Below are 24,317 nucleotides of genomic sequence, written 5' to 3'. Positions count from 1 at the left end.
CACTGCTGGGAAGTCTAGAGCAACAAGTTGCTCATGTCAGCCTTACCACAGGCCAACAAAACGATCTGATGTCTTCAAGATGTGTTAAGTGCAAGGCTTATTCTCCAGGGATTATATTCCACTGTGAACTCAGGTCACAAATCCCACAATAAAGCAGGCTTTTCACTTCTAAGAATGATAAATCATCTTCGGAGCTGTGTAATTATGTAAATTTAAATAAAAACATGACCTTTTTTTTAAGCTGACCTCATCATCATCCTACATCCCTTCTGAACTCGACAAACCTTCTTCCACCTGTTCTTAGCCAATTATATGTTTCCATCATGGTTGTCCCTAATTCTTCTTCCAAACAGATATTACATTTTCCCAATTCTCTTCCAGAAATCCTTACTTTCGGGCCAAGTTTAATTTCTGTCCTAGTTCCTCCAGCTTGTCATACTAGCCAAGGAAATCTTTGTTTCCACTGTGGATGCTGTATTTCTTCTCATAATGAATACTGAATAAATCTCTGTGCCAGGGCTTTCCATGTGCACTCGCCAGCTTGTGATTTTCCCTCATTAATTTTAATGGACAGGAAGATTTGTAGGCTAGTGACCACAAAAGCAATGTGGGTATACTTTGTCATCTTCACAACTGATATCCATCTAAACATATATTCATGTGACTCTCTCTGTGGAAGTATCTCTGTGGAACTCATCTGAGTGGTTTCAAATTGAAGAGAATGATGAAAAAATTGACAGCAATTTCTCATGGATCAAGATTAAAAGTGCACAATGTTTTATACAGTTAACATCAAAATCCTGGATCTCCCTCCCTAGTGGTATTGTGGGTTTACCTATTCTAAATGGACTGCAGCAGTTTAAGAAGGCAGGACATCACCACCTTCTCAAAGACAACTAGAGATGAGCAATAAATGCTGGCCCATCCAGCAATGGTCACATCCCACGAATGAACTTAAAAATATTGAATCGTATTGGCACCAAATTGGCAATTTCACCATCTGCCATGGACGGAAACAAATTCAGGATTAAGTGTTCTTATCACTTCCATGGGGTGTCCCAAAAGCATTTCTCAACCAAATATGTACTTACAATTTCCTTTCAGATAGACAGACAGCCATTTTACCCTCAGCAATGTCGCACACAGAGCATTCTATTGGTTTGAATGCCACAGGCTTAAGTGTTTCTTGACAGATATAACCTTAAGGATAGGGTTTACCGTTTTTTAATCTTCACTCATGAGATGTGGACATCACTGGCTGGCCAGCAATTATTGCCAGTCCCCAGTTACCCTCAGAAGGTGGTGGTGAACTGCCTTCTTAAACCGCTGCCACCCACAAGTTGACCCATAATGCCAGGATTTTTATCCAGTGACAGAGAAGGAATAATGATATAATTCCATGTCAGGATGGTGAGTGGCTTGGAGGGGAACATGCAGGTGGAGGTGTTCCCATGCATTTGTTGCCCTTGCCCTTCTACATTGAAGAGGTCATGAGGTTGAAAGAATTTCTGGTAAATTCCTGCATTGTATCTCTTCGGCTTTACACTCTGCTGCTATTTTAGCAACTGTGGTAGAGGGAATGGATGTTTGTGGGTATGGTGCTAATCAAGTGGGCTGCTTTTTCGGGCCTGGGACACTGCTAAGGATCTCAGATTAGGACTGCCTAAGGAGGTCACTGATTACTTGGAAAGCAAGAATCGAACTAGGGCAACAGAGAATGTATTCACTTACAGGGAAGAATGAAACTATCTCATAATCACCAAAGAATCAGATAGGAAATTCAGAAGAAATTTCTTTAGGCAGGGAGTGCTGAAAATGTGTAACAACCTGCCACAGGAAGTGGTAACAGAGATGGATGCATTTCTAAGGGGATACGCAATAAGCAAAAGAGAGAAAAGTTGCACATGGTATGTAATCTTATGGACAATATCCTTGCCACCTTCATTTTCAGAGCTTTCATCAGTGACGTTTTGCCTCTGGGTAAGGTCAGGAAAGAGGTGGTTTACTAACCATCCAACTCAATGAGCAACTCCTGCTACAACAGAATAACATTCTAGCTTGGTCAATCAGAAGGAGATAACAGTTATACCACATAAGTATATGGCAATGCCAAGCTTATATAAGGCAACGGTCAGCAATCATCCCTTGATTGTCAATGACACCTGCATAAGTGAGTTATTGACCTTTAAAATTTTGACAACGATCACTATTAGTGATTGAACTGGACTAAGCAAATCAACAAAATAAGTTATGAGATCATTGGAGAGATTTTATATTGACCTTAATCCTCAAATCCTTTCCACTTTCTACAAGGCTTCAAGTCAATGTGTAATGGGAAACTCACTCAGTCAGCTGGAAGGACCCAGCTCCAACTTAAGAAACTGAATACCATCCAAGACAATCACCAGTCCAATACTCTAACTACAGGACTCCATGAAAACATCCTAAAATATATGATTGCACCTCCATTCAAGCTGTAAAGGCAAATGGTGGCACAGTGTTATGTCATCAGATAAGAATGCTCTGGGAGATGTATTCAAATCTCACCACAGTATCTCGTGGAATTTGAAGTAAATGAATGAATCTGAAAGTGAAATCTAGTGTCAATAATAGTAACCGTGGATCGATCCTCAGAGTCCTGAACAACTTGGCCATGACAAGAAATGTGGCAGCATCATTTGACAGGTCTGGCAAGGTCTATTTTGATTTTGGGAGCAAATTTCTGCATCTTTTAATTAAGTTCTGGGTGTCAAGGCAAGATTGTTGCTAGCTACCTATTAAGGGAGTTAATGCTTGTTGATAATCTTGTAATGTGCATATCCCACCTCACTAATATATAACTCTTAATCTACCACCGGTATGAACATAAGAACCAGGAGCAGGACTAGGCCGTCTGGCCCTTCGGTCCTGCTCCACCATTCACTAAAATCATGGCTGATTTTGTTTTGGACTCAGGTCCACCTACCCACTCTCTCACTGTATCCCTTTATTGTTCAAAAAACATTATCTTAGCTTTAAAAACATTTACTGAATTAATGTCAACTACTTCACTGGGCAGGGAATTCCATAGATTTACAACCCTCAGGTGAAGAAGTTCCTTCTCAATTCAATCCTAAATCTGCTTCCTCTAATCTTGAGGCATTCCCTCTTGTCCTAGTTTCACCTGCCAGTGGAAGCATCCTCTCTATTTCTATCTTATCTATTCTGTTCATAATTTTATATGTTTGTATAAGATCCCCCCTCATTCTTCTAATTTCTAGTAATCCCAATCTACTCAGTCTCTCCTCATAAGCCAACCTCCTCAACTCTGGAATCAACCTAGAGAACCTTCTCTGCACCCCCTCTAGTGCCAGTACATTCTTTCTCAAGTAAGGAGACCAAAACTGCACACAGTACGACAGGTGTGGCCTCACCAGCACCCTGTACAACTGCAAACTAGTTGCTGAGAATTCTCATCATGGAAATCAGAGTAAATTCAAAACTTAACCCTGTTTTTCTCACTCCAGAGATGCTGCCAGACCTGGTGAGTTTATCTAGCATTGTCTGTGTTGAAAAGAGTGTTGCTGGAAAAGCCCTTCGGGGATAAGCCCATCATCAGAAATGTTGCCGGGGGTGGGGGTGGGGGATAGTGGGGAAGGATGAGAGAGAGAATTTGGAGGTAGGGGTGGGGCTAGGGGGATGGTAGCTGGGAATGCAAATGGAGTGTAATTGTGATGGGTCACTGGGGAGGAAGATGCGCAGATAGGACAGGTCATAGGCTCTGATTTGGAGGGTTGTATCTGGTGGGGGAGGGGAGATTTGGAAGCTTGTGAAGTTGCGTTGATGCCCGTTATGACCCTTCAACCATACAGCAGAGAATCTCTGGGTTCACAGTGCTTTTCTGGGTGTATATAGCTTTTTAAGGAGAAAGTGAGGACTGCAGATGCTGGAGATCAGAGATGGAAATGTGTTGCTGGAAAAGCGCAGCAGGTCAGGCAGCATCCAAGGAGCAGGAGAATCGACGTTCCGGGCATAAGCCCTTCTTCAGGAATGAGGAAAGTGTGTCCAGCAGGCTAAGATAAAAGGTAGGGAGGAGGGACTTGGGGGAGGGGCGATGGAGATGCGATAGGTGGAAGGAGGTCAAGGTGAGGGTGATAGGCCGGAGTGGGGTAGGGGCGGAGCGGTCAGGAAGAAGATTGCAGGTTAGGAAGGCGGTGCTAAGTTCGAGGGATTTGACTGAGACAAGGTAGGGGGAGGGGAACTGAGGAAACGGGAGAAATCTGAGTTCATCCCTTGTGGTTGGAGGGTTCTTAGGCGGAAGATGAGGCGCTCTTCCTCCAACCGTCGTGTTGCTATCGTCTGGCGATGGAGGAGTCCAAGGACCTGCATGTCCTTGGTGGAGTGGGAGGGGGAGTTAAAATGTTGAGCCACGGGGTGGCTGGGTTGGTTGGTCCGGGTGTCCCAGAGGTGTTCTCTGAAACGTTCCGCAAGTAGGCGGCCTGTCTCCTCAATATAGAGGAGGCCACATAGGATGCAGCGGATGCAATAGATGATATGTGTGGAGGTGCAGGTGAATTTGTGGCAGAAATGGAAGGATCCCTTGGGGCCTTGGAGAGAAGTAAGGGAGGAGGTGTGGGCGCAAGTTTTGCATTTCTTGCGGTTGCAGGGGAAGGTGCCGGGAGTGGAGGTTGGGTTGGTGGGGGGTGTGGACCTGATGAGGGAGTCACGGAGGGAGTGGTCTTTTCGGAATGCTGATAGGGGAGGGGAGGGAAATATATCACTGGTGGTGGGGTCCGTTTGGAGGTGGCGGAAATGACGGCTGATGATATGCTGTATGTGGAGCTTGGTGGGGTGGTAGGTGAGAACCAGTGGGGTTCTGTCCTGGTGGCGGTTGGAGGGGCGGGGCTCAAGGGCAGAGGAGCGGGAAGTGGAGGAGATGCGGTGGAGGGCATCGTCGATTACATCTGGGGAGAATCTGCGGTCCTTGAAGAAGGAGGCCATCTGGGCTGTACGTATTGGAACTGGTCCTCCTGGGAGCAGATGCAGCGGAGACGAAGGAATTGGGAATATGGGATGGCGTTTTTACAGGGGGCAGGGTGGGAGGAGGTGTAGTCTAGGTAGCTGTGGGAGTCAGTCGGTTTATAGTAAATGTCCGTGTTGACATACAGCTTTTTAAACCTAGCACTGATGCCACAATGCCAGTCAATTTCAGGATAGCCCAGCAATGCCAAGTTATTCCAGGAATGACATGTGGCAGGATGGGGCTCAAGTTGAGCAGGAGAGGCAGCAGAGGGGCAGGCTAGATAGCTAACGAGGCAAAGTAAACCAGAAAATACTGGAGAAACTCAGCAGGTCTGGCAACATCTGAGGAGAGGGAAATGGAGTTAACGTTTCAAGTCCAATAAGACACATTTTTAGATAGTTTTTCAGGAGGTACTATTTTATTTAGGCTTTCTAGCATCCATAGTATTTTGCTTTTAGTTAGCTAAAGAGGTGAGTTAGGTAAAATATGGTGAGAGATTTTGCTAGTCTTTATGGCAACAAATCTTCAAAAAACCTCAACAAAATTGACATTTAACCAAGAGAATCATCAGATTAAGTCACATGAACTCATAATTGATTGCTTTACAAAGCCATCTGTGTTCACTAGTGTCCTTAAGGGCATCTGCCATTACTTTCTGGAACCTCATTGTACCATGTATTTTTAACTGCCCTCTAAAAAGGCCTGACAAATCGCTTAGAACAAGAGAAATTAGGAATGGGCAACAAATACTTGTCTTGCCAGTAATATTCACATCATATGAAAAAATAACCAAAAGTAAAACCACCCCTTTAGACTAACTAGTGATGTGTGACTTTTCCACATTAACCATATCCCAATGAAAAGATAAAAGAAATTGCCTGCTCCTTTAAGGAGTTGTATCACATGATTTACCTTGATCCTGAAGTAAATGAACATCTATGGAAGAATGTGCATCACCCAAGGGAAAAAAGTATAGGGTTTTACAACACCACATTGGCGGCAAACATGCATATTCACAATATGGCTCCAATCTGCATCATTTATGCCAATTTAATGGTGTATACCCTCAGGAATTTCCACATAAACCCACATTTATAGGATGATACATACTACTATGGCACTTTCAAATCATTTTAAAAGAGCTTTCTAGCAAAAATAAGATGCCGCTGCATCAAATCATGTGATATAAAACAGCGTTTTCTGTCATCTTGCTTTTCAGCATGAATATTGAAAACAGTTTTGAGAGTTTGAAACTTTATAAATTGAATTACGACCCCATGCCCAATGTCCAATACATTTTTTACCTTCATGGTATGACACTCTATCATTAAAATCAAGCCACCAGAACAATTTGGGTTCATGTGTGCCTGACAGTGAGGGATCAGTCTATTAAAGCCAAAATATAGAACTACATGCATGCTAAAAAAGTGGAAGCAGCAATACAATAGACAAGTAAACAATCCAATAGTAAACAAGCCTTGTCGTCTTGTCATATCTAGACATCAAGAGTGGAAGATAATTAAAATTTAACAGGTGGAGGAGGCTCAATGGATATGTCCATCTTCAATGATGGCACAGTCCAGTATAGACAATGATAAGGCTGAAGTGTTTATGATCAGACATACCAAATGGATGATCCATATTGGCTTCCTTTAGAGGTGAGATGAGAGTGACTGTCTTTGATAGGTTGATGGTATCAGCAGAGATATCAAGCAGACCCAATGAACTTGATATCAAGGGAATTGTGAGGTAATTTTCCACTAGCTGGAGTCAAACTAAGTATTCAGAGAAATGCAGTTGTACATTATGTGCTGACTGGCTTGCCATAGTTAAGAAACCTCTACCGCTGCCATAAGAGCTTTCAGTTTTAGTTTATGACAACCATCAAATCTATTATTTGAAACATGATGTCAGAAGTTTGAAGTTGAGATTAAGTGAATTTTCAGAGATGTCCGAGAATGCAAAAATTGAACAGAAGAATAAAAACCAGAGTTTTGAAAAACTGAATGAATTCAGAATGGCTGTGAAGTTTTCATTCCCTGCTGCTATAGAAATGAAACACGATGAGGCAGAATTGGCATTTGTTCCAGTCTCGGTGGGAAAACTATGAAATGACTACAAAACGAAATAAAAAGTCTGAATAAATAAAGCTTGCAACTCCAGTATTAGTAATGTAGTTGCACTACAAGTTATGATGCTTCCTAAACTTCAACAAGGAGTAGAGAACTCCAGACAGGAGAGAACTTGAAGACTTTGAAGATGAACTTTGAATGCTGTATTTATGTTACTAATGAACGATACATGTTCGTCACCAGAACAAATAAGGAAGGGAGACTCCTGAACAGTATGTGACCAGGATGTGACATTGTTGAAAGATCTGATGAATCCTGTCAGTTTGGACTACTAAAAGATGAGCTCAGGCATAAAAGATCCACTATGCAGATTCATAGTGGAATCGCAGATAGGCAGGATTGTGAAGGCGGCATTTGGTATGCTAGCCTTTTTTGGTTTGTGCATTAAGTATAGGAATTGGGAGGTCATGTTATGGCTGTACAGGACATTGGTGAGACCACTCTTCGAATACTGCATTCAATTCTGGCTTCCCTCCTTTAGGAAGGATGTTGTGAAACTTGAAAGGGTTCAGAAAAGATTTACAAGGATGTTACCAGGATTGGAGGATTTGAGCTATAGGGAGAGGCTGAATAGACTGTGGCTATTTTCCCTGGAGCGTCAGAGGCTGAGGGGTGACCTTATAGAGGTTTCTAAAATCATGAGGAGCATGGATAGGGTGAATAGGCAAAAGTCTTTTGCCCAGGGTTGTGGAATTCAAATCTAGAGGGCATCAGTTTAAGATGAGAGGGGAAAGATTCAAAAGGACCATAGGGGTAACTTTTTCATGCAAAGGGTGATGCATGTGTGAAATGAGCTGCCAGAGGAAGTGGTGGAGACTGGCACAATTACAACATTTAAAAGGCATCTGGATGGGTATATGAATAGGAAGGATTTAGAGGGATATGGACCAGCTGCTGGCAAATGAAACTAGATTATTTCAGGATATCAGGTTAGCATGGATGAGTTGGACTGAAGGGTCTGTTTCCATGCTGTACATCTCTATGATTCCAACAAAGCTACTTACATGTTCCGGAGCTCTGAAGTTGTCAATCATCAATTATACCATATTAATAAGAAATCAGTCACGGCTTTGCATTATGCTGAGACACATTCCAGACAAAATGATAACATACTGACAATCAGAAAAAACTAGTGAGGGAGAGAGAGAAAAACCCCACACTGCTAACTGATACAGCAGTGAATTTGCAGTTACTGCCTTTGCTATTTGAGTTCATGCATCACTCAACATCAGAGTGTATCTAGGAAAAATAAACAAACAGCGAAATTCACAGCTGACCTTGGAGGAATCGGTGTGGGTGAGCTCACAGCATAGGAACAGATAAGTACATAGTTTCAATGTGTAACCTTGCTGTAAGTCTACAGTAGTGAATAGAGTGGATTCTTTCTTGATTATATGCTTTATTGAAAACTGTCTCTTGATTAAACTTTAAAAATATAAACCAAAAATACTAAGTTAGCCTGGAGCACTGTTTTTTAGAGCAAAACGTTGGTGCTATTTTCTGGGTCTGTAGATTGTGAAGGAGCCAAAGATGACCTTTAGTAGAATGATATGCTCTTCCTGTCGGATGTGGGAAGTTAGGGAGTTTCCATGTTACTGATGATTATGTCTGCAGGAAGTATGTTTGGTTGCAAATTCTATCAGATTGCATAGATCGTTTGGAGTGGCAGTTATAGGCAATGAGGAATTTACAAGAGCGAAGGGGTGTAATGGATGGCAGTTACAGGAAGGGAGAATAACCACAGATACTGTCAGGTAGATGGGTTAACTCCAGGAAAGGTCAAAGAGGGAGGCAGGTAATGCAGGAGTCTTCTGTGGCTATTTCCATTTCAAACAAGTAAGCTGTTTTGGAAAATATAGGGGGTGATGGACTTTCAGGGAAATGTGGCACAAACAGCCATGTTTCTGGTGTCGAGATGGTATCTGGCTCTAATGTAATGAGGGGTACATCGGGTTCCAAATAATTGATTGTGATAGGGGACTCTCTAGTCAGAGGCACAGACAGACGTTTCTGTGGCTGGCAGTGAAAAATTGGAATGGTGTGTTGCCTCCCTGGTGCCAGGATCAATGATATCTCAGTGAGGGTGCAGAATGTTCTCAAAAGGGGAGAGGGGCCAGTAGGAAGTCATTGTACACATTGGAACTAACAATATAGGAAGGGAAAATGATAGATTATTAACGGAGAATATAGAAAGCTAGGCAGGAATTGAAAAAGGAGGCCCACGAGGGTAGTAATATTACTCCATGTGCTACCAGCAAGTGAGGGTAGAAGTAGATGGATAGAACAGATGAATGTGTGGGGAGCTCGTGCAGGGAAGAATCTTTTCTGAGATAGAAGTGCCTGTACAAGGAAAATGGATTGTACCTGAAAATGAATTGGAAGAGAACTAATATATTGGCAGGAAGATTTGTTAGGGACAATTTAAACTAGTAAGGTGTGTGTGTGTGTGTGTGTGTGTGTGTTTATGTGTGGTGGAGAGGTGGTGAGAGCCAGGGGAATAGTGAGGAAAGAGAACAATCTGAGACTGGTATAGTTGGGAAAGGGAGTGAGTCAAACAGTCAAGACAGACAGGTACATAGCAGAGAGCAAGATGGGACTGATATATTAAACTGCATTTATTTCAATGCAAGAGGCCTAATAGACAGGCAGATGAACTCAGGGTATGGTTAGGAACATGGGACTCGGATATCATAGCAATGACAGAAACGTTGCTCAGGGATGGACAGGACTGGCAGCTTAATGTTCCAGGATACAAATGCTGTCGGAAAGATAGAAAGGGGGGCAAGAGAGGAAGGGGAGTTTTTGACAAGGGATAACATTACACCAAGCAGTACTTAAAAGAATATCCCTGGGAGTACATCTAGGGAAGTTATTGGGTGGAACTGAGAAATAAGAAAGAGATGATCATCTTATTAGAATTGTACTAGAGATCCCCTAATGGTCAACGAGAAATTGAGAAACAAATTTGTAAGGAGATTTCAATCTGTAATCTGTAAGAATAATAGGGTGGTTATAGTAGGGGATTTTAAATTTTCAAACATAGATTGGGACTGCCATAATGTTAAGGGTTTAGAGGGACAGCAATTTGTTAAGTGTGTACAAGAAAATTTTCTGATTCAGTATGTGAATGTACCTACTAGAGAAGGTGCAAACTTGACCTACTCCTGGGAATTAAAGCAGGATAGGTGACTGAGTTGTCAGTGGGGGAGCGCTTTGGGGCCGGCGACCATAATTCTGTTAGTTTTAAAATAGTGATGGAAAAGGATAGACTGGATGTAAAAGTTGAAGTTCTAAATTAGAGGAATGCTAATTTTGATGGCATTAGGCAAGGACTTTCAAAAGCTGATTGCGGCAGATGTTTGCAGGTAAAGTGACGGCTGGAAAATGGGAATCGTTCAAAATGAGATAATGAGGGTCCAGAGACAATATATTCCTGTTAGGATGAAACAAAAGGCCGGTAGATGTAGGGAATGTTGGATGACTGGAGAAATTGAGTTTTTGCTTAAGATAAAGAAGGAAGCATATGTCGGGTATAGACAGGAGAGATAGATTGAATCCTGAGAAGAGTATAAAGGCAGTAGGAGTATACTTAAGAGGGAAATCATGAGGGCAAAAAAGTGACATGAGATAGCTTTGGCAAATAGTGTTAAGGAGAATCCAAAGGGATTTTGTAAATACATTAAGGACAAAAGGGTAACCAGGGAGAGAATAGGGTCCCTGATAGCTGAGCAAAGCAGCCTGTGTTTGGAACTACAGAAGATGGGGGAGTAACTAAATGAGCATTATGCATTAGTGTTTAATGTGGAGAAAGACATGGAAGATACAGAATATGCAGAAATAGATGGCGACATCTTGAAAAATATCCATATTACAGAGGAGGTGGTGCTGGATGTCTTGAAACACATAAAATTGGATAAATCCCCAGGACCAGATCAGGTGTACCCGAGAACTCTGTGGGAAGCTAGGGAAGTGATTGTGGGGCCTTTTGCTGAGATATTTGTATCACCAATAGTCACAGGTGAGGTGACGGAAGATTGGAGGTTGGCTAACATGGTGCCACTATCTAAGAAAGGTGGGAAGGAAAAGCCAGAGAACTATAGACCCGCAAACCTGACATCAGAGGTGGGTAACTTGTTGAAGGGAATCCTGCGGGACTGGAGTTTTATTTATTTGGAAAGGCAAGGACTGATTAACGATAGTCAGCATGGCTTTGTGCATGGGAAATCATATCTTATGAACTTGATTGAAGTTTTTGAAGAAGTAGCAAAGAGGATTATGAGGGCAGAGGAGTAGATATGACCTAAATAGATTTCTTTAAGACATCTAACAAGGTTCCTCATGGAAGACTGGTTAGCACGGTTCGACCTCATTGAATACAGGAAGAACTAACCATTTGGATACAGAACTGGCTCAAAAGCAGAAGACAGAGGGTGAATCTGGAGGGTTGCTTTTCAGACTGGAGGCCTGTGACCAATGGTGTGCCACAAGGATCATTGCTGGGTCCACTGCTTTTCGTCATATATATAAATGATTTGGATGTGAACATAGGAGGTATTGTTAGTAAGTTTGCAGATGACAGCAAAATTGGAGGTGTAGTAGACAGTAATGAAGGTTATCTCAGATTACAATGGGATCTTGATCAGATGGGCCAATGGGCCAAGGAGTGGCAGATGGAGTTTAATTTAGGTAAAAATGAAGTGCTGAATTTTGGGAAAGCAAATCAGAGCAGGAGCTATACAGTTAATGGTAAGGTTCTACAGAGTGTTGCTGAACGAAGAGATCTTTGAGTGCAGGTTCATAACTCCATGAAAGTAGAATAGCAGGTAGTTAAGATAGTGAAGGTGTTTGGTATGCTTTCCTTTATTGATCAGAGCATTGAGTATAGGAGTTGGGAGGTCATGTTGTACAGAACATTGGTTCGGCCACTTTTGGAATATTGCATGCAATTATAGTCTATTTCCTATCGGAATGATGTTGTGAAATTTGAAAGGGTTCAGATAAGATTAACAACGATGTTGCCAGGGTTAGACGATTTGAGCTATAAGTAGAGGCTGCGTAGACTGGGGCTGTTTTCCCTGGATCATCGGAGGCTGAGGGGTGACCTTACAGAGGTTTAAAAAATCATGAGAGCCATAGATAGGATAAAAAGACAAGGTCTTTTCCCTGGGATGGGAGCGTCCAAAACTAGAGGGCAAAGTTATAAAAGGGAACTAAGGAGCAACTTTTTTCATGCAGAGGGTGGTGCATGTATGCAATGAACTGCCAGAGGAAATGATGGAGGCTTTTAAAAGGCATCTGTGAATAGGAAGGGTTTAGAGGGATATGGGCCAAGTAGTGGCAAATGGGACTAGATTAGGGTAGGATATCTGGTCAGCATGGACGAATTGGACTGAAGGGTTTTACATCTCTATGACTCTGTAACTCTATAAGGAAGAGCCAGCAGAAAAATCAAGGTCAGAGGGCAGATTGTGAATATTGCAGAAGACATTACACAAAAGAAAAGAAACTATGTCCAAAGTAAGGAAAGTAGTGCTCTACCTTTAAGAAGCTGAATCACATTGCATTGAAGTCCTTAGTCGTAAAGAAACAAAGTAGGCATTTAAGATGATTGCCTGAGAGATGTCAACCAGAGATTCTAAAGAATTACTCAACACCACAGAACAAGTTACCATCAACATCTAATGTGTACATAAGTGATTTTAGATTGTTAAAATAATGACCACATAAGGAGAGTATCAAGTGAGCATGCACTTCCAGATAAATGCTAATACTCTGTGCAACATCATCTGTTGTGCATATCAAGATGATGACCCATAACAGGAGGCAAGGTTCAGGCCAAAAGATGGAACTAAATTGATCCTTAGAAACAAACATAGCTGAAAATCCAATGCAGTGAGAAGAATGCAGATCTTTCAATCCAGGTGATAGATGCTAAGAAAAATCCAGTTATCTCAGCTGAAGCAAATCTAAGTTTTTACCGGTAACGCTGCACATGTCACAAGAGATCTGCAATTCACTAAGCCACTAGGTCATTGATCAATAGATCCTAAAAGAGCATAGATATTTTTAGGAGGTGTTGGATTTGAGCTGGAGCTCCTTTGCTCTTTCCGTTTCTTTTCTTCTTTTATTCTCTTTTCATGTTTTTTGTCCTTTCTACTTACCTCCTGCCCTTGGATGTCATCAGTGATGGTGAGTTGAGGCAGTGGAGACTCAAAATGAGGCCCAGTGTGGACATGAGGAACTCTCGGCCTCAAGGTGAAGCCCAGTGCGGACTCGTCTGCGTTGCAGGTTTAATTTATTTTCTTTCTTGCTTTAGTCGGACTTTTATTTCTTTATTTTTCTAATTTATACCTTGGATTTTGTACCTAGGCACCTTTGTAACTAAGGTGGCACCAGAAATGGCAACTTTGTATACTTTTCGCTGTATTCATGTATCCCTGTACTTGAGTACATGTGACAATAAAGCTAATTCCAACTTTAATTCTAAGATATTCCTTATGAATATCATCTCAATGCAGATGACAGTTTGAGAACAACTCAACATCTGCCAAGAAGAGTTCTAGCTGCCCTCCAAGTCCAACCTGAAGGACAGGAGAGAAGAACTAAAAAAGGCAAGAAGTGACAATTGGTAAGTGAAGCAGGATGAAAATAGAAATGTTCTAACTAAATTCTAGAAGTTGTTTGGGAAATACAGGAGGTTGTATATGTTGTTGGCTACTTCCACTATTAAAGAAGCGTGTACAGCACAAGATGCCCAGTGATCTTTTCCAACTGATGATCTGATATCTATGGAAGTGGAAGCCAATGGCAAAAGCCAACACAGACCATGATCAAATTCCAGTATAATTCTAGAGAGAAACTGCCCTATGAACCTGAAGGTGAATGAAGGAAAATGCTTGAATTCAAGTACGTAAATCATGTGTTGGCAGGTCAAAGGACTTCACCTGAACCTTGGCAAAGTGAGAGTCAAGCAGAAATACATGACCAACAAATACAAAAGCAGTGAAATAATTTGTTGGATTTATGAACTATTTAATAAGGTTCTTGTCTAATTTGTTATCAGAACACAGACAGTAGTCAAGTTTACTGCTGTATTGAGACACAGACCAAGGAGCAGCTTTCAAATGAATCAAAAAACTAGCAACAATTGTTGAATATGCTCATCAATCCTGAAGCAATATAGAATCTGTAAACTAAGTACCTTTCTCTGATCAATCACTCACCACAGGAGTATGCTCAGGAAATGAAAATCTACCAAGAATGAGCAGATATCAGAAAAGCTGAAAACAAAGAACATGAAAAGGTCTGAATACATTAGAGGTAATATATATGAAATGCAGCGCAGAGACTGTTGAAGTAGGACAGTCTAGAATGTACTGAGTTTTGTAACTGAATAATCATTTTTAGAGTCAAAGAGAGTCATAAAGTCCAACAGCTCAGAGACAGGCCCTTTGGCCCAAACTGGTCTATGCTGACCAAAATGTCCATCAATGCTAACCCCATTTCCTGCACTTGGCCCATATACTTCTAAACTTTTCCTTTCCATGTGTTGTCAAAATGCCTTTTGAATGTTGTTAATGTACCCGCCTCAACCTCTTCTGCTGGCAGCTCATTCCATATGCGCATCACCCTCTGTGTAAAACAGTTGCCCCTCAGGTTTCCTTTTATTCTTTCCCCTCAAACCTTCAACTGATGCCCTCTAATCTGCGATTCTCCAATCCTGGGAAAAAGACTGAGTACATTCACCCTATCCATGCCTTCATGATCTTATACACTTCTGTAAGAAATCCCCTCAGTCTCCTACACTCAAATGAAAATGTCCTCGTTTGTCCAATCTCTCCCTATAAATCAGACCCTTGAGTCCAGGCAACATCCTTGCAAATTTCGTCTGCACTCTTTCTAATTTAATAACATTCTTTCCATAGCAAGGTGATCAAAACTGAACAAATACGCCTAGGTTGGCTTCACCAACATCCTGTACAACTGCAGTATTAATTCCCAACTTCTGTACTCAATGCCCTGACTGATGAAGGCCAGTGTGCCAAAAGCCTTCTTCACTAGCCTCTCTACCTGTGGCTCCACTTTCAGTGAACCGTGCACCTGACCTCCTGCCTCTCTGTTCCAATACACTCCTTAAGGCCCTACCATTCACTATGAAACTCTTGCCTTGATTTGACTTTCCAAAATGCAAGACTCACACTGATCTATATTAAACTCCATTTGCCATTTCTTGGCCCACTTCTTTGCTGAACATGTATATTGGGTATCCTGGCTAACTTGTAATTGCAAATATTAACACAATCTTTTTGATTTTGTTATTAAAAGTGGAGTGTTTAGAGAAATACATTTGCAGATAGTATACTGGCTGACTTGCTATCATCATGCGACCTTTGCCATAAGATCATTCACTTTAGCTGTGGCAGCCACTAAACAGATTTCTTGAAATCGAATCAGACAGGATGACTTTTTATGGCTGTTGCATCTTAGTGCAAGGTCATCACTGCAGTGGTTCCTCAAGACAGTGTCTTAGACATAACCATTTCAGCTGTTACCACAATAACATTCCCTCCACTTGCAGATTATCAGATAATGAAGCAATCTTGCCTGCATGCAGCAGGACCTAGACAACATTGAAGCTTGGGCCAGGAGTGATTCTTTCCAACAACAGATGATCTACCTTCAAGCTCCAACCTTGATATTCAATGATATTAACACTGATGAACCATTAATATTCTAGGACCACCACTGAGCTGAAACTTAATCAAACCATTTCCATAAATATTGTGGCTGCCAGAACTAAGCCTATCCATGAGTAAAATATTACAAGGGTCTGGTTGTGATGTTTCCACGTCCTGGATGGATGCAGTTCCAGCAACACTCAAGATACTTGATGTCATCTAGGACAAAGGAAATTGCTTGACAGGCACTCCATCCATTAACATAAACATTCACTTCCTCAAGCACTAAAATACATTGGCAACAATGTCTCGCACACACAAGATGTCTTGCAGAAACTCACCAAGGCATCTTTCACAGGACCTTCCGACCCTCTAATATATACCATCTAAAAAGACAAAAATGGCAAGTAGGTGGGAGCATCACTTGATTAAATCTCCCTTCCAAGTCACATGCAATCTGGACTTGGAAACATATCAATCATTCTTCATTGTTAGTGCAAGAAAATCTTGGAATTCTCTCCCTACAGCTTCAACAAAGTGGCTCCAGCGCAGAGACTGCATTCATTCAAGAAATGACTCACTATCATTCTTCCAAAGGCAATTAGGAATGAGCAACAAACAATGGCCACATCCTATGAATGAATTACAAGAAAAAGATATCAATAGAGTCTCATTATGGCCCAATTTTCATTCTGAAGAGGTTATCTCTTATTAAAATGGACAAATATTATGTGGATTGATTTTAATTTCTTGTAAAATTTCAAATAGAGACACACATGAAGAAACCATTCCGAGATAATTTACGAGACATGACAATAGAGTGCAAAAGGTATTGTGCCCAATTCTCTCTTCCTGTGAAATACTCTACGTGAAAAATAATCGTTTTCCTTCTCTTTCAGCCATGGTCCACTGAATGTACCCAAACAATAAAATGTGGAACATATGAACCCAAATGAAAAATATTGTAATATTGGCCAAAGTAATCAGCCAGGCAGCAAAACAGAAGGTTCTATAATCCATTAAAATGAAACTGGCTTAAGTGAGGAACAAAACTCTGATATATTTCCGTCATTTACAATGCCATCTGGAACAGATTAATTACTTGTGATTTTTTTAAATAATCCAAAAGCTATTTCAATTATATCTTTCTATTATGTAAAATTATCTAATAGTTTTGAAATCTGCTTGGTGTGGTCAAAATGACGTAGTGTTTTCTTATGGGTGTTAACACACTGGCAGTATTTATCAATCAAGAAACTTCCTCACTGACCTGACTAAATTAGCAAAATTTTAGCTTACATATGGATTTTCCAAATCAACAAATTTCAAATTGTCAGTTTAAGACTTCACTCTCTTATCCATCTGCATAGCTACAAATTTGCAGAGACTGGACCTTGTACTTGCAATGAAATCATTTTTGGATCATAAAGATAAACCATCTAACAGCTGTAAAACTGCAACAGATGATTTCCATGGCCAGTCTTATTTTTAAAAATCTGTTTTCTTTGATGAAATTGGATACATTTTAGAAGGTAGTTCCAGTTCACGCTTACATGCCAATGAAACAAACCTCAGCTATCCTTGCGTTCTTGCCATTTTCATTGCCGAAGTTAATGGCAAGTTTCTTGGATATCTTTTGAGTTTGGCCATTTCCGGTGCTCGGTGGTGAAGCTAAACAAAACACAATCACACATTAAGTGCAGATACTTTGAAAATGGTATTTCAGATATCAATTCTTTCAACTGAAAAAGAGTTTCTACAAAGTCTATTAATCTACATTCCAACTCTTACATTATTAATTATTTTGAGATGTTTTATTGTACATTACTCTCTTTGGGTTGAATTTATTGCAAGGAGTAGGGGTCCTGATGGCATTATGAAAAGCAAAGGAGCCTGATTGGATTCTGCACCCATCAAGCATTTATCTGTCTTGCTTCAATGCTCTCTTCCCTTAAAGGGTAGCAATGTAGCCTCCAAGAGCTGGTGGCGATTTGTAAGGTCAACAGCTCTTCAGTCCAGCAGCACTTGGGGATGGGTGGCTACTGCGGGGTCTGTGCACAGCCAAGAGCAGCACCATTGGCACCTTCGATTCAGATTAGTGACATTGGCTTGGCAGGGTAGATGGAGAGGCTGGGAGTGGTGTTGCTGAATGTACATTGGTCTTATTGTGGGTATAGATCTTGCCCATGGGCTACAATAATCAAGTGGCACTGTCCATCTCAAGGCCTCAGGAAGATTGTCAGTTTTTGTTCGGTGGTTTCCCATGTCCTAGAGACATTTCTGTTAACAGTGGCAATACTGGTTCCTTAAGGACTTGGAAGGTTTTCCTAGATCATTCCGATTCTTGAGTGAACCACAGGGCCACTTCACCTTTCATTCCAATTCTATACTTCCTGTACCTCACAACCCACTCCAATTGGTCAAGTTAACCAGGAAGTGAAACTGTCTATTATTGTTCATGATCATACACATGCCTTGTCAGTTCTTGTTTTTGAGATTGTTCAATAGTTGGTTGTCACATGGAGGACTAAAGCATGTGTTGCCTATGCAGCTATGACTGGTTGGTGCTGGTGTGGTTGGTGCTGGTGATGACATGGGGTTATGGAGAGAGTTGTTGGTGCAAATAAAGCACACGGGAAGTAAAAGGAAGTCCCATAACAAAGTTACTCTGATTGGAGAAATTGAGGAAGGAATGTCGGTCAGAACTGGAGGTTGGTGATGGAGCAACATGGGATGGGGATATGGTATAATGTGCTGCTGACGGCATGGAAATGCAATGACGTTGATGGCCATCAAATGGCGAGGTCTAGTAAGATCGCATGGAAGTGGCAGACAACGTGGGATAATGGAACAGAATTGCAAGAAGAATGAGATAGGAAGAGTGTAATGAGAAGAATGGAATATCATGGGATGTGACTGCATGAGAAGAATGCTATGGCATAGAAAGCAGGGAACATCCATATCCAAGTGAGGTGGCATGGAAAAACTAGAATGCCATGGGAGAGGGATGGTATGGGAGGGAGAGATGGCCTTGGAGAGTAGTCAGAGGGGTTGGTGTAATACTATATTAATTTGACAGCAAATATTTTCTAAATTCAGTTTTGAGGTTTGATTATAAATCCAAATATAATTTTGTAGTATCATATAAAATGGAAGTCTCTCCTGCTGGTGAAATTAATCTTGCACTGCCAAAAGCTTTTATAACTTGGAGTGTCTCTACTAAATCTTCCCTTTAGCTTCTCTGCCTATAAAACATGTGCAGTTTCTCCCTGTCAGCTGAAGTCCATAATTTTTCCATAAGGAGAATGGATAACAGGTCCATTTTCAATGCAATTTAAGATCACATTTTTTAACTGCTTAATTATTTTGTGTGTAACTATTTATCTTTTATCCTTGTAAATGAATATTTTTCTACATATAAAATAATTTGGAAAGCAAAACATTTGACGTTAAAATTCACCCCATTCAATGGCTCCCATACTCAGCCAAAAGAAGGTGCTAGATATTGTGAAAGATGCCGGACACAGACTTTTAATTTCTTTTGCACCTTTTTTAATTCTTTAATCTTTTGTGCGATGTTGATGTCACTGGAGAAGTCTGCATTCAATGCCCATCCTAAATGCCTTTGAAAAAGTGGTATGAGCCATTTATGTGATAGACACTAACCCAAATCATTGGCTGAGATTTCATAATCATGTCTAACATATGGCCAGCAAATTTAAGGATCAGGCCATCCTTGAACTCGATTAAGTAAATTATGAAAAAAAATCCAAATATTTTAACTTGCTCTACCAAGTTAAAAATGGGCAAATGTTGACAGCATATTTTCTATTGAATTTACATGATGAAATAATACACTGAATTGCATAACTAATCACATAATAAATCTTCAGCTGTACCGTAACAAAAAAGGCAGCTTACAAGTCACAGCAGTAATGTAGTTGGTGGGTTCACTCCAAGTACCCTCTTCTTTTGCTTTGCTAACTCGTACCCCAAATTCATAAACAGTATTTGGTTTAAGGTTGTCTATTGTTGTTGCACTTGTTGGACAGCACTGATATAGCCATTTCTTGTCTCTTTCTTTTTCTCTGTATCGAACTGTGTAGTGCCTGAAGAAAGAAATGAAAAAATAATCACATAGGATAATAGAAGCATAGAAAATAGGAGCTGGATGCCATTCTGCCCTTCAAGCCTACTCTGCTATTGAACATGATCATGGATGATCATCCAACTCCATACTCGATTCCTGCTTTCCCCCCATATTCTTTGACGCTTTTAGCCTGAAGAACCACATCTGATGCCTTTTTTAAAATATTCAATGTTTCTGCCTCAATCACTTGTTGTGGAAGAGAATTCCTCACAGCTCAACCTGTGACCTAAACTTGGAGGCATTGCATGTAGTTCCCTCATTTAAGTCATTAAAACATATTGCCAATACCTGGAGCCTCAAATGCATGCATTTTAATTTCTTATGTAAGACTTCATTGAAAACTTTCAGGAAGTCCAAGTGAACCATGTCCACTGGCTTGCACAAAAGCCTGAATGCATGCACTAGCCAGTTTTGAAACAGTTGCTACCCTACTGTTATTAGAATACTGAGTGGTCTCTCAAATTCTTCACCTGTGCCTGTGTTTTTGTTTTTGCCACTGTTTACCTATTATTTATTTATCTATGTTACTTAACTCTGTGATCTGCCTGTATTGCTCACAAGACAAAGCTTTTCACTGGGCCTCGGTACACGTGACAATAAATTCAATTCAATTCCTCTTTAACAAATGCATTAGTTACATGCTTTAAAAATTCCAGTAGATTTGCCAAGCATGACTTGCTTTTCATATATCCATGCTGACTGTCCAATCCTGTCATGGTTTTCCATGTGCTCTACTATTAAATCTTTGATAATTGACTGTAGCATTACCCCACAACCAATGTCAGGCTAATCACTATATGATTCTCTGTTTTCTCTCTACCTCCCTTTTTTAAATAGTAGATTGACATTATCTGCCCTCCAATGTATTGGAACTGTTCCAGAGTCTATAGAATCTTGACAGATAATCACCACTGCATCCACTATCATGAGAACCACCTCCTTAGTACTCTGGGATATAGGTTATTGGGCCCTGGGGATATGTCAGCCTTTAATCCCATCAATTTCTCATTTTCCAACAATATTCGCCGACTAATCCGAGTTTCCTTCCTATCAATAGACCCTATGTGTTTTGGGATGTTATTTACTTGTGTGTCTTCCTTTGTGAAGGCAGAACCAAATGTATTTCATTGAACAGCCATCTCTTGTTCCCCATTATAGCTCCCCCTGTTTCTGACTGTAACAGATCTTTTGAAAAATTTATTCACATGATGAGGGTGTTTCTGGTTAGACCAGTATTTGTTGCTCAGAAAGCAGTTAAGTGTAAACAACTTTGCTGTGGGTCTAGAGTCACATGTAGGCCGGAACATGTAAGGATGAGTTTTCTTCCTTACAGGACATTAGTGAACCAGGTCAGCTTTTCACCAGCAATAAATTCATGGTCATCATGACACTCTTAACTCCAGATTTTTACTAAATTCACACTCTACCATCTGCCATGGCAGGATTTGAACCAAGGTTCACAGAACATTACCTCAGTCTCTAGATTAACAGTCCAGTGAGGCCATCACCACCCCCTTTATTTTCACTTATCCTTTACTCTTCACAAACCCACAGAAGCATTTACAATCAGATTGTATGTTCCTCACAAGCCAACCCTCATAGTCTATTTTCTCACTGAAGGAATCCCTTTGTCATCCTTTGATGAAATCAAATTGCTCTCAATCATTACGTTTTCTGCTTTTTTTTTGGCCAGTTTGGATCTAATATTAATCCTAATTTCCCTTGTTAGCCATTGTCAGACCACATTATCTCTTTTAGACAGGAATAAACAATTGTTGCAGTTCCTCTGTACATTCTTTAAATATTTGCCATTGCCTATCCACCATCACCCTTTAAATAACATTCCCCAATTTATCAGAGTTAGCTAATGTCTTACAAGCTCATAATTTCCTTTGTTTAGATTCAGGATCCCAGCCTCAGAATCAACTACATCACTCTCTATCTTACTGAAGAGTTCTATCATACTATGTTTCCCCAAGGGGTCTAGCAGAACTACATTGACAGTTATTCATTTCTCATTACATAATCCCTAATCTAAGTTGGCCTGTTCAATAACTGATCCCTTAACATATCAACCAAAAAAGAACACAGTGCACAGGAGCAGCATGGTGGCTCAGTGGGTAGTACTGCTACCTCACAGCACCAGGGATATGGGTTTGATTCCAGCCTTGGGGGACTGTCTGTGTGGAGTTTGCACATTCTTCCCGTGTCTGTGTGGGTTCCTCTCACAATCCAAAGATGTGCAGGTTAGGTGAATTGCTTATAGTTTTCAGTGATGTGTAGGTTAGGCGCATTAATCAGGGGTAAATGTAGAGCTTTGGGTCTGGGTGGGTTACTCTTTGGAGAGTTGATGTGGACTTGTTGGGTTGAAGGGCCCATTTCCATGTTGTAGGGGCTCTATAAAAATTCAAGAATCGCTCCGCTACAATGTTTTCACTGATTTCATTCAATCAGCCTAGATGCAGATTAAACTCCAGTTTAAATATTTTTGGGGTCCCACCTACAATTTGCAAAAGTATTAAAGAAATGGATGTCCCTGATTTTAATCACTCATTCACATTGCTCCTGCTGAATGGGGAGTGATAAATCAGAGCCAAAGAGTTGAAATGCCCTTGGATCCATGTACCCCAAGTTCCTGGAAAATGATGCCCGGCATAATTTCTGGTATATGGATCTCTACAATTGCCATTAAGTTTATTAGCAATGTGAGTGAATACTGAAACAAAAGCAACTTGTGCCATCGCTTGTCTGGGATAAGAAGGAAACCTGGATGGCAAAAAGACATAGCTTTGGCAAATGGTGTTAAGGAGAATCCAGTGGATTGTACAAAGACAATAAAGACAAAAGAGTAACAAGGGAGAGAATATGGCCCCTTAAAGATCAGCAAGGCTGTCTGTGTGTGGAACTGCAAGAGATGCGGGAGATACTGAACATCAATGTTTACTGGGGAGAAGGATATGGAAGCTAGAGAACATGGGGAAATAAACAGCAACATCTTGAAAAATGTTCTGCACTGCTTTGTAATATGGATCTCAAAATTCATAAAGGTCGATAAATCCCCGGAAACTGTTCAGGTGAACCCTAGAACTCTGGGAAGCTGGGGAAGTGATTGCTGGGCCCCTTGCTGTGATATTTGGATCATCAATAGTCACAGGTGAGGTGGCAAAAGACTGAAGATTGGCTAATGTGGTGCCACTATTTAAGAAGGATCGTAAGGAAAAGCCAGGGAACTATAGACCTGTGAGCCTGATGTCAGTGGTAGGCAAGTTATTAGAGGGAATCCTGAGTGACAGGATTTACATGTATTTGGAAAGGCAAGGACTGATTAGGGATAGTCAACATGGCTTTGTGTGAGAGCAATCGTGTCCCACTGACTTGATTGAGCTTTTTGAAGAAGTAACTAAGCGGATCGATGAGCAGTGGATGTGATCCATATGGACTTCAATAAGGATTTCAACAAGGCTGCTCATAGTAGATTGGTTAGCAAGGTTAGATCACATGGAATACAGGGCAAACTAGCTAATTGGATACAGAACTGGCTCAGAAATAGAAGATAGAGATTGCTGGTGGAGGGTTGTTTGACAGACTGGAGGTCTGTGACCAGTGGTATGCAACCAGGATCATTGCTGGGTCCACTGTTTTTTGTCATTTATATAAGTGATTTGGATGTGAACATTGGAGGTATGGTTATAAGTTTTTAGTTGACCCTGTTGGGACACATTGGTTTAATTAACAAAAAAGGTTCGCCAAACATCCAGAAAAGCTTGTCTCACCTAGTAATCTGTTAAAATCCGAGGACAGAGAACTCCTAAATTCCACTATTTAAAGAAAATAACATTAATTTTATTTTCTAACTCTAAAAGTGAACATAAAACAAAAACTATTCACAAATCTAAGCCCCTTTCTCTTAACTGCTTACAATCTGACTCCAACTCTGTAACAATATGCTATTCCAATAAGACACTTATTAAAACTACATTAACTTAATCTCAAAATCCCTGGTGTTATGAGGCAGCAATGTTGACCACTATGATGCCTAAATGAAAAGTATCCACTCGTGATGTAAGTTAATCGCAAGTATCATTGTAAACAAAGCTTCACAAATCCACCACATCTGGCAAGAGTTAGAATTTAAGAAATTTTGGGATGGGGCATTGACGTCATGTCTGCCTGCAGATTTATCATTATATGCATCATTTAGATGAAAGTACATCCTGAGCAAATAAAAGACGTCCAAAAATGAACTACTGGGTTTAATAAACGCAGCGTGTGCTTGAAGCACCAAATGAGCAGCACGATATTTGTAAGGTACATTTGACTTCGTTGATCTCATCTGAAGCTAACCAGTTTGTTTT

General features: G+C 40.7%; 1 protein-coding gene across 25 annotated transcripts in view; it reads right to left on the bottom strand.

Moving 5' to 3' along the window:
• Window positions 1–24,317, bottom strand: part of LOC132821115 (target of Nesh-SH3-like) — a 348,093-nt gene that overhangs the window by 259,286 nt on the left and 64,490 nt on the right. For all 25 annotated transcript variants that reach the window (XM_060833661.1, XM_060833668.1, XM_060833670.1 and 22 more), the window contains 2 exons: window positions 19,734–19,921; window positions 17,383–17,483 (listed from right to left, as the gene is read on the bottom strand). In XM_060833661.1, the coding sequence (XP_060689644.1) occupies window positions 17,383–17,483; window positions 19,734–19,921 (289 nt within the window). The remainder of the gene's footprint in view (window positions 1–17,382; window positions 17,484–19,733; window positions 19,922–24,317) is intronic.

Source organism: Hemiscyllium ocellatum, chromosome 12 (genome assembly GCF_020745735.1).
Source record: "Hemiscyllium ocellatum isolate sHemOce1 chromosome 12, sHemOce1.pat.X.cur, whole genome shotgun sequence".
Taxonomy (NCBI): domain Eukaryota; kingdom Metazoa; phylum Chordata; class Chondrichthyes; order Orectolobiformes; family Hemiscylliidae; genus Hemiscyllium; species Hemiscyllium ocellatum.
This window is presented reverse-complemented; position numbering and strand designations above follow the sequence as displayed.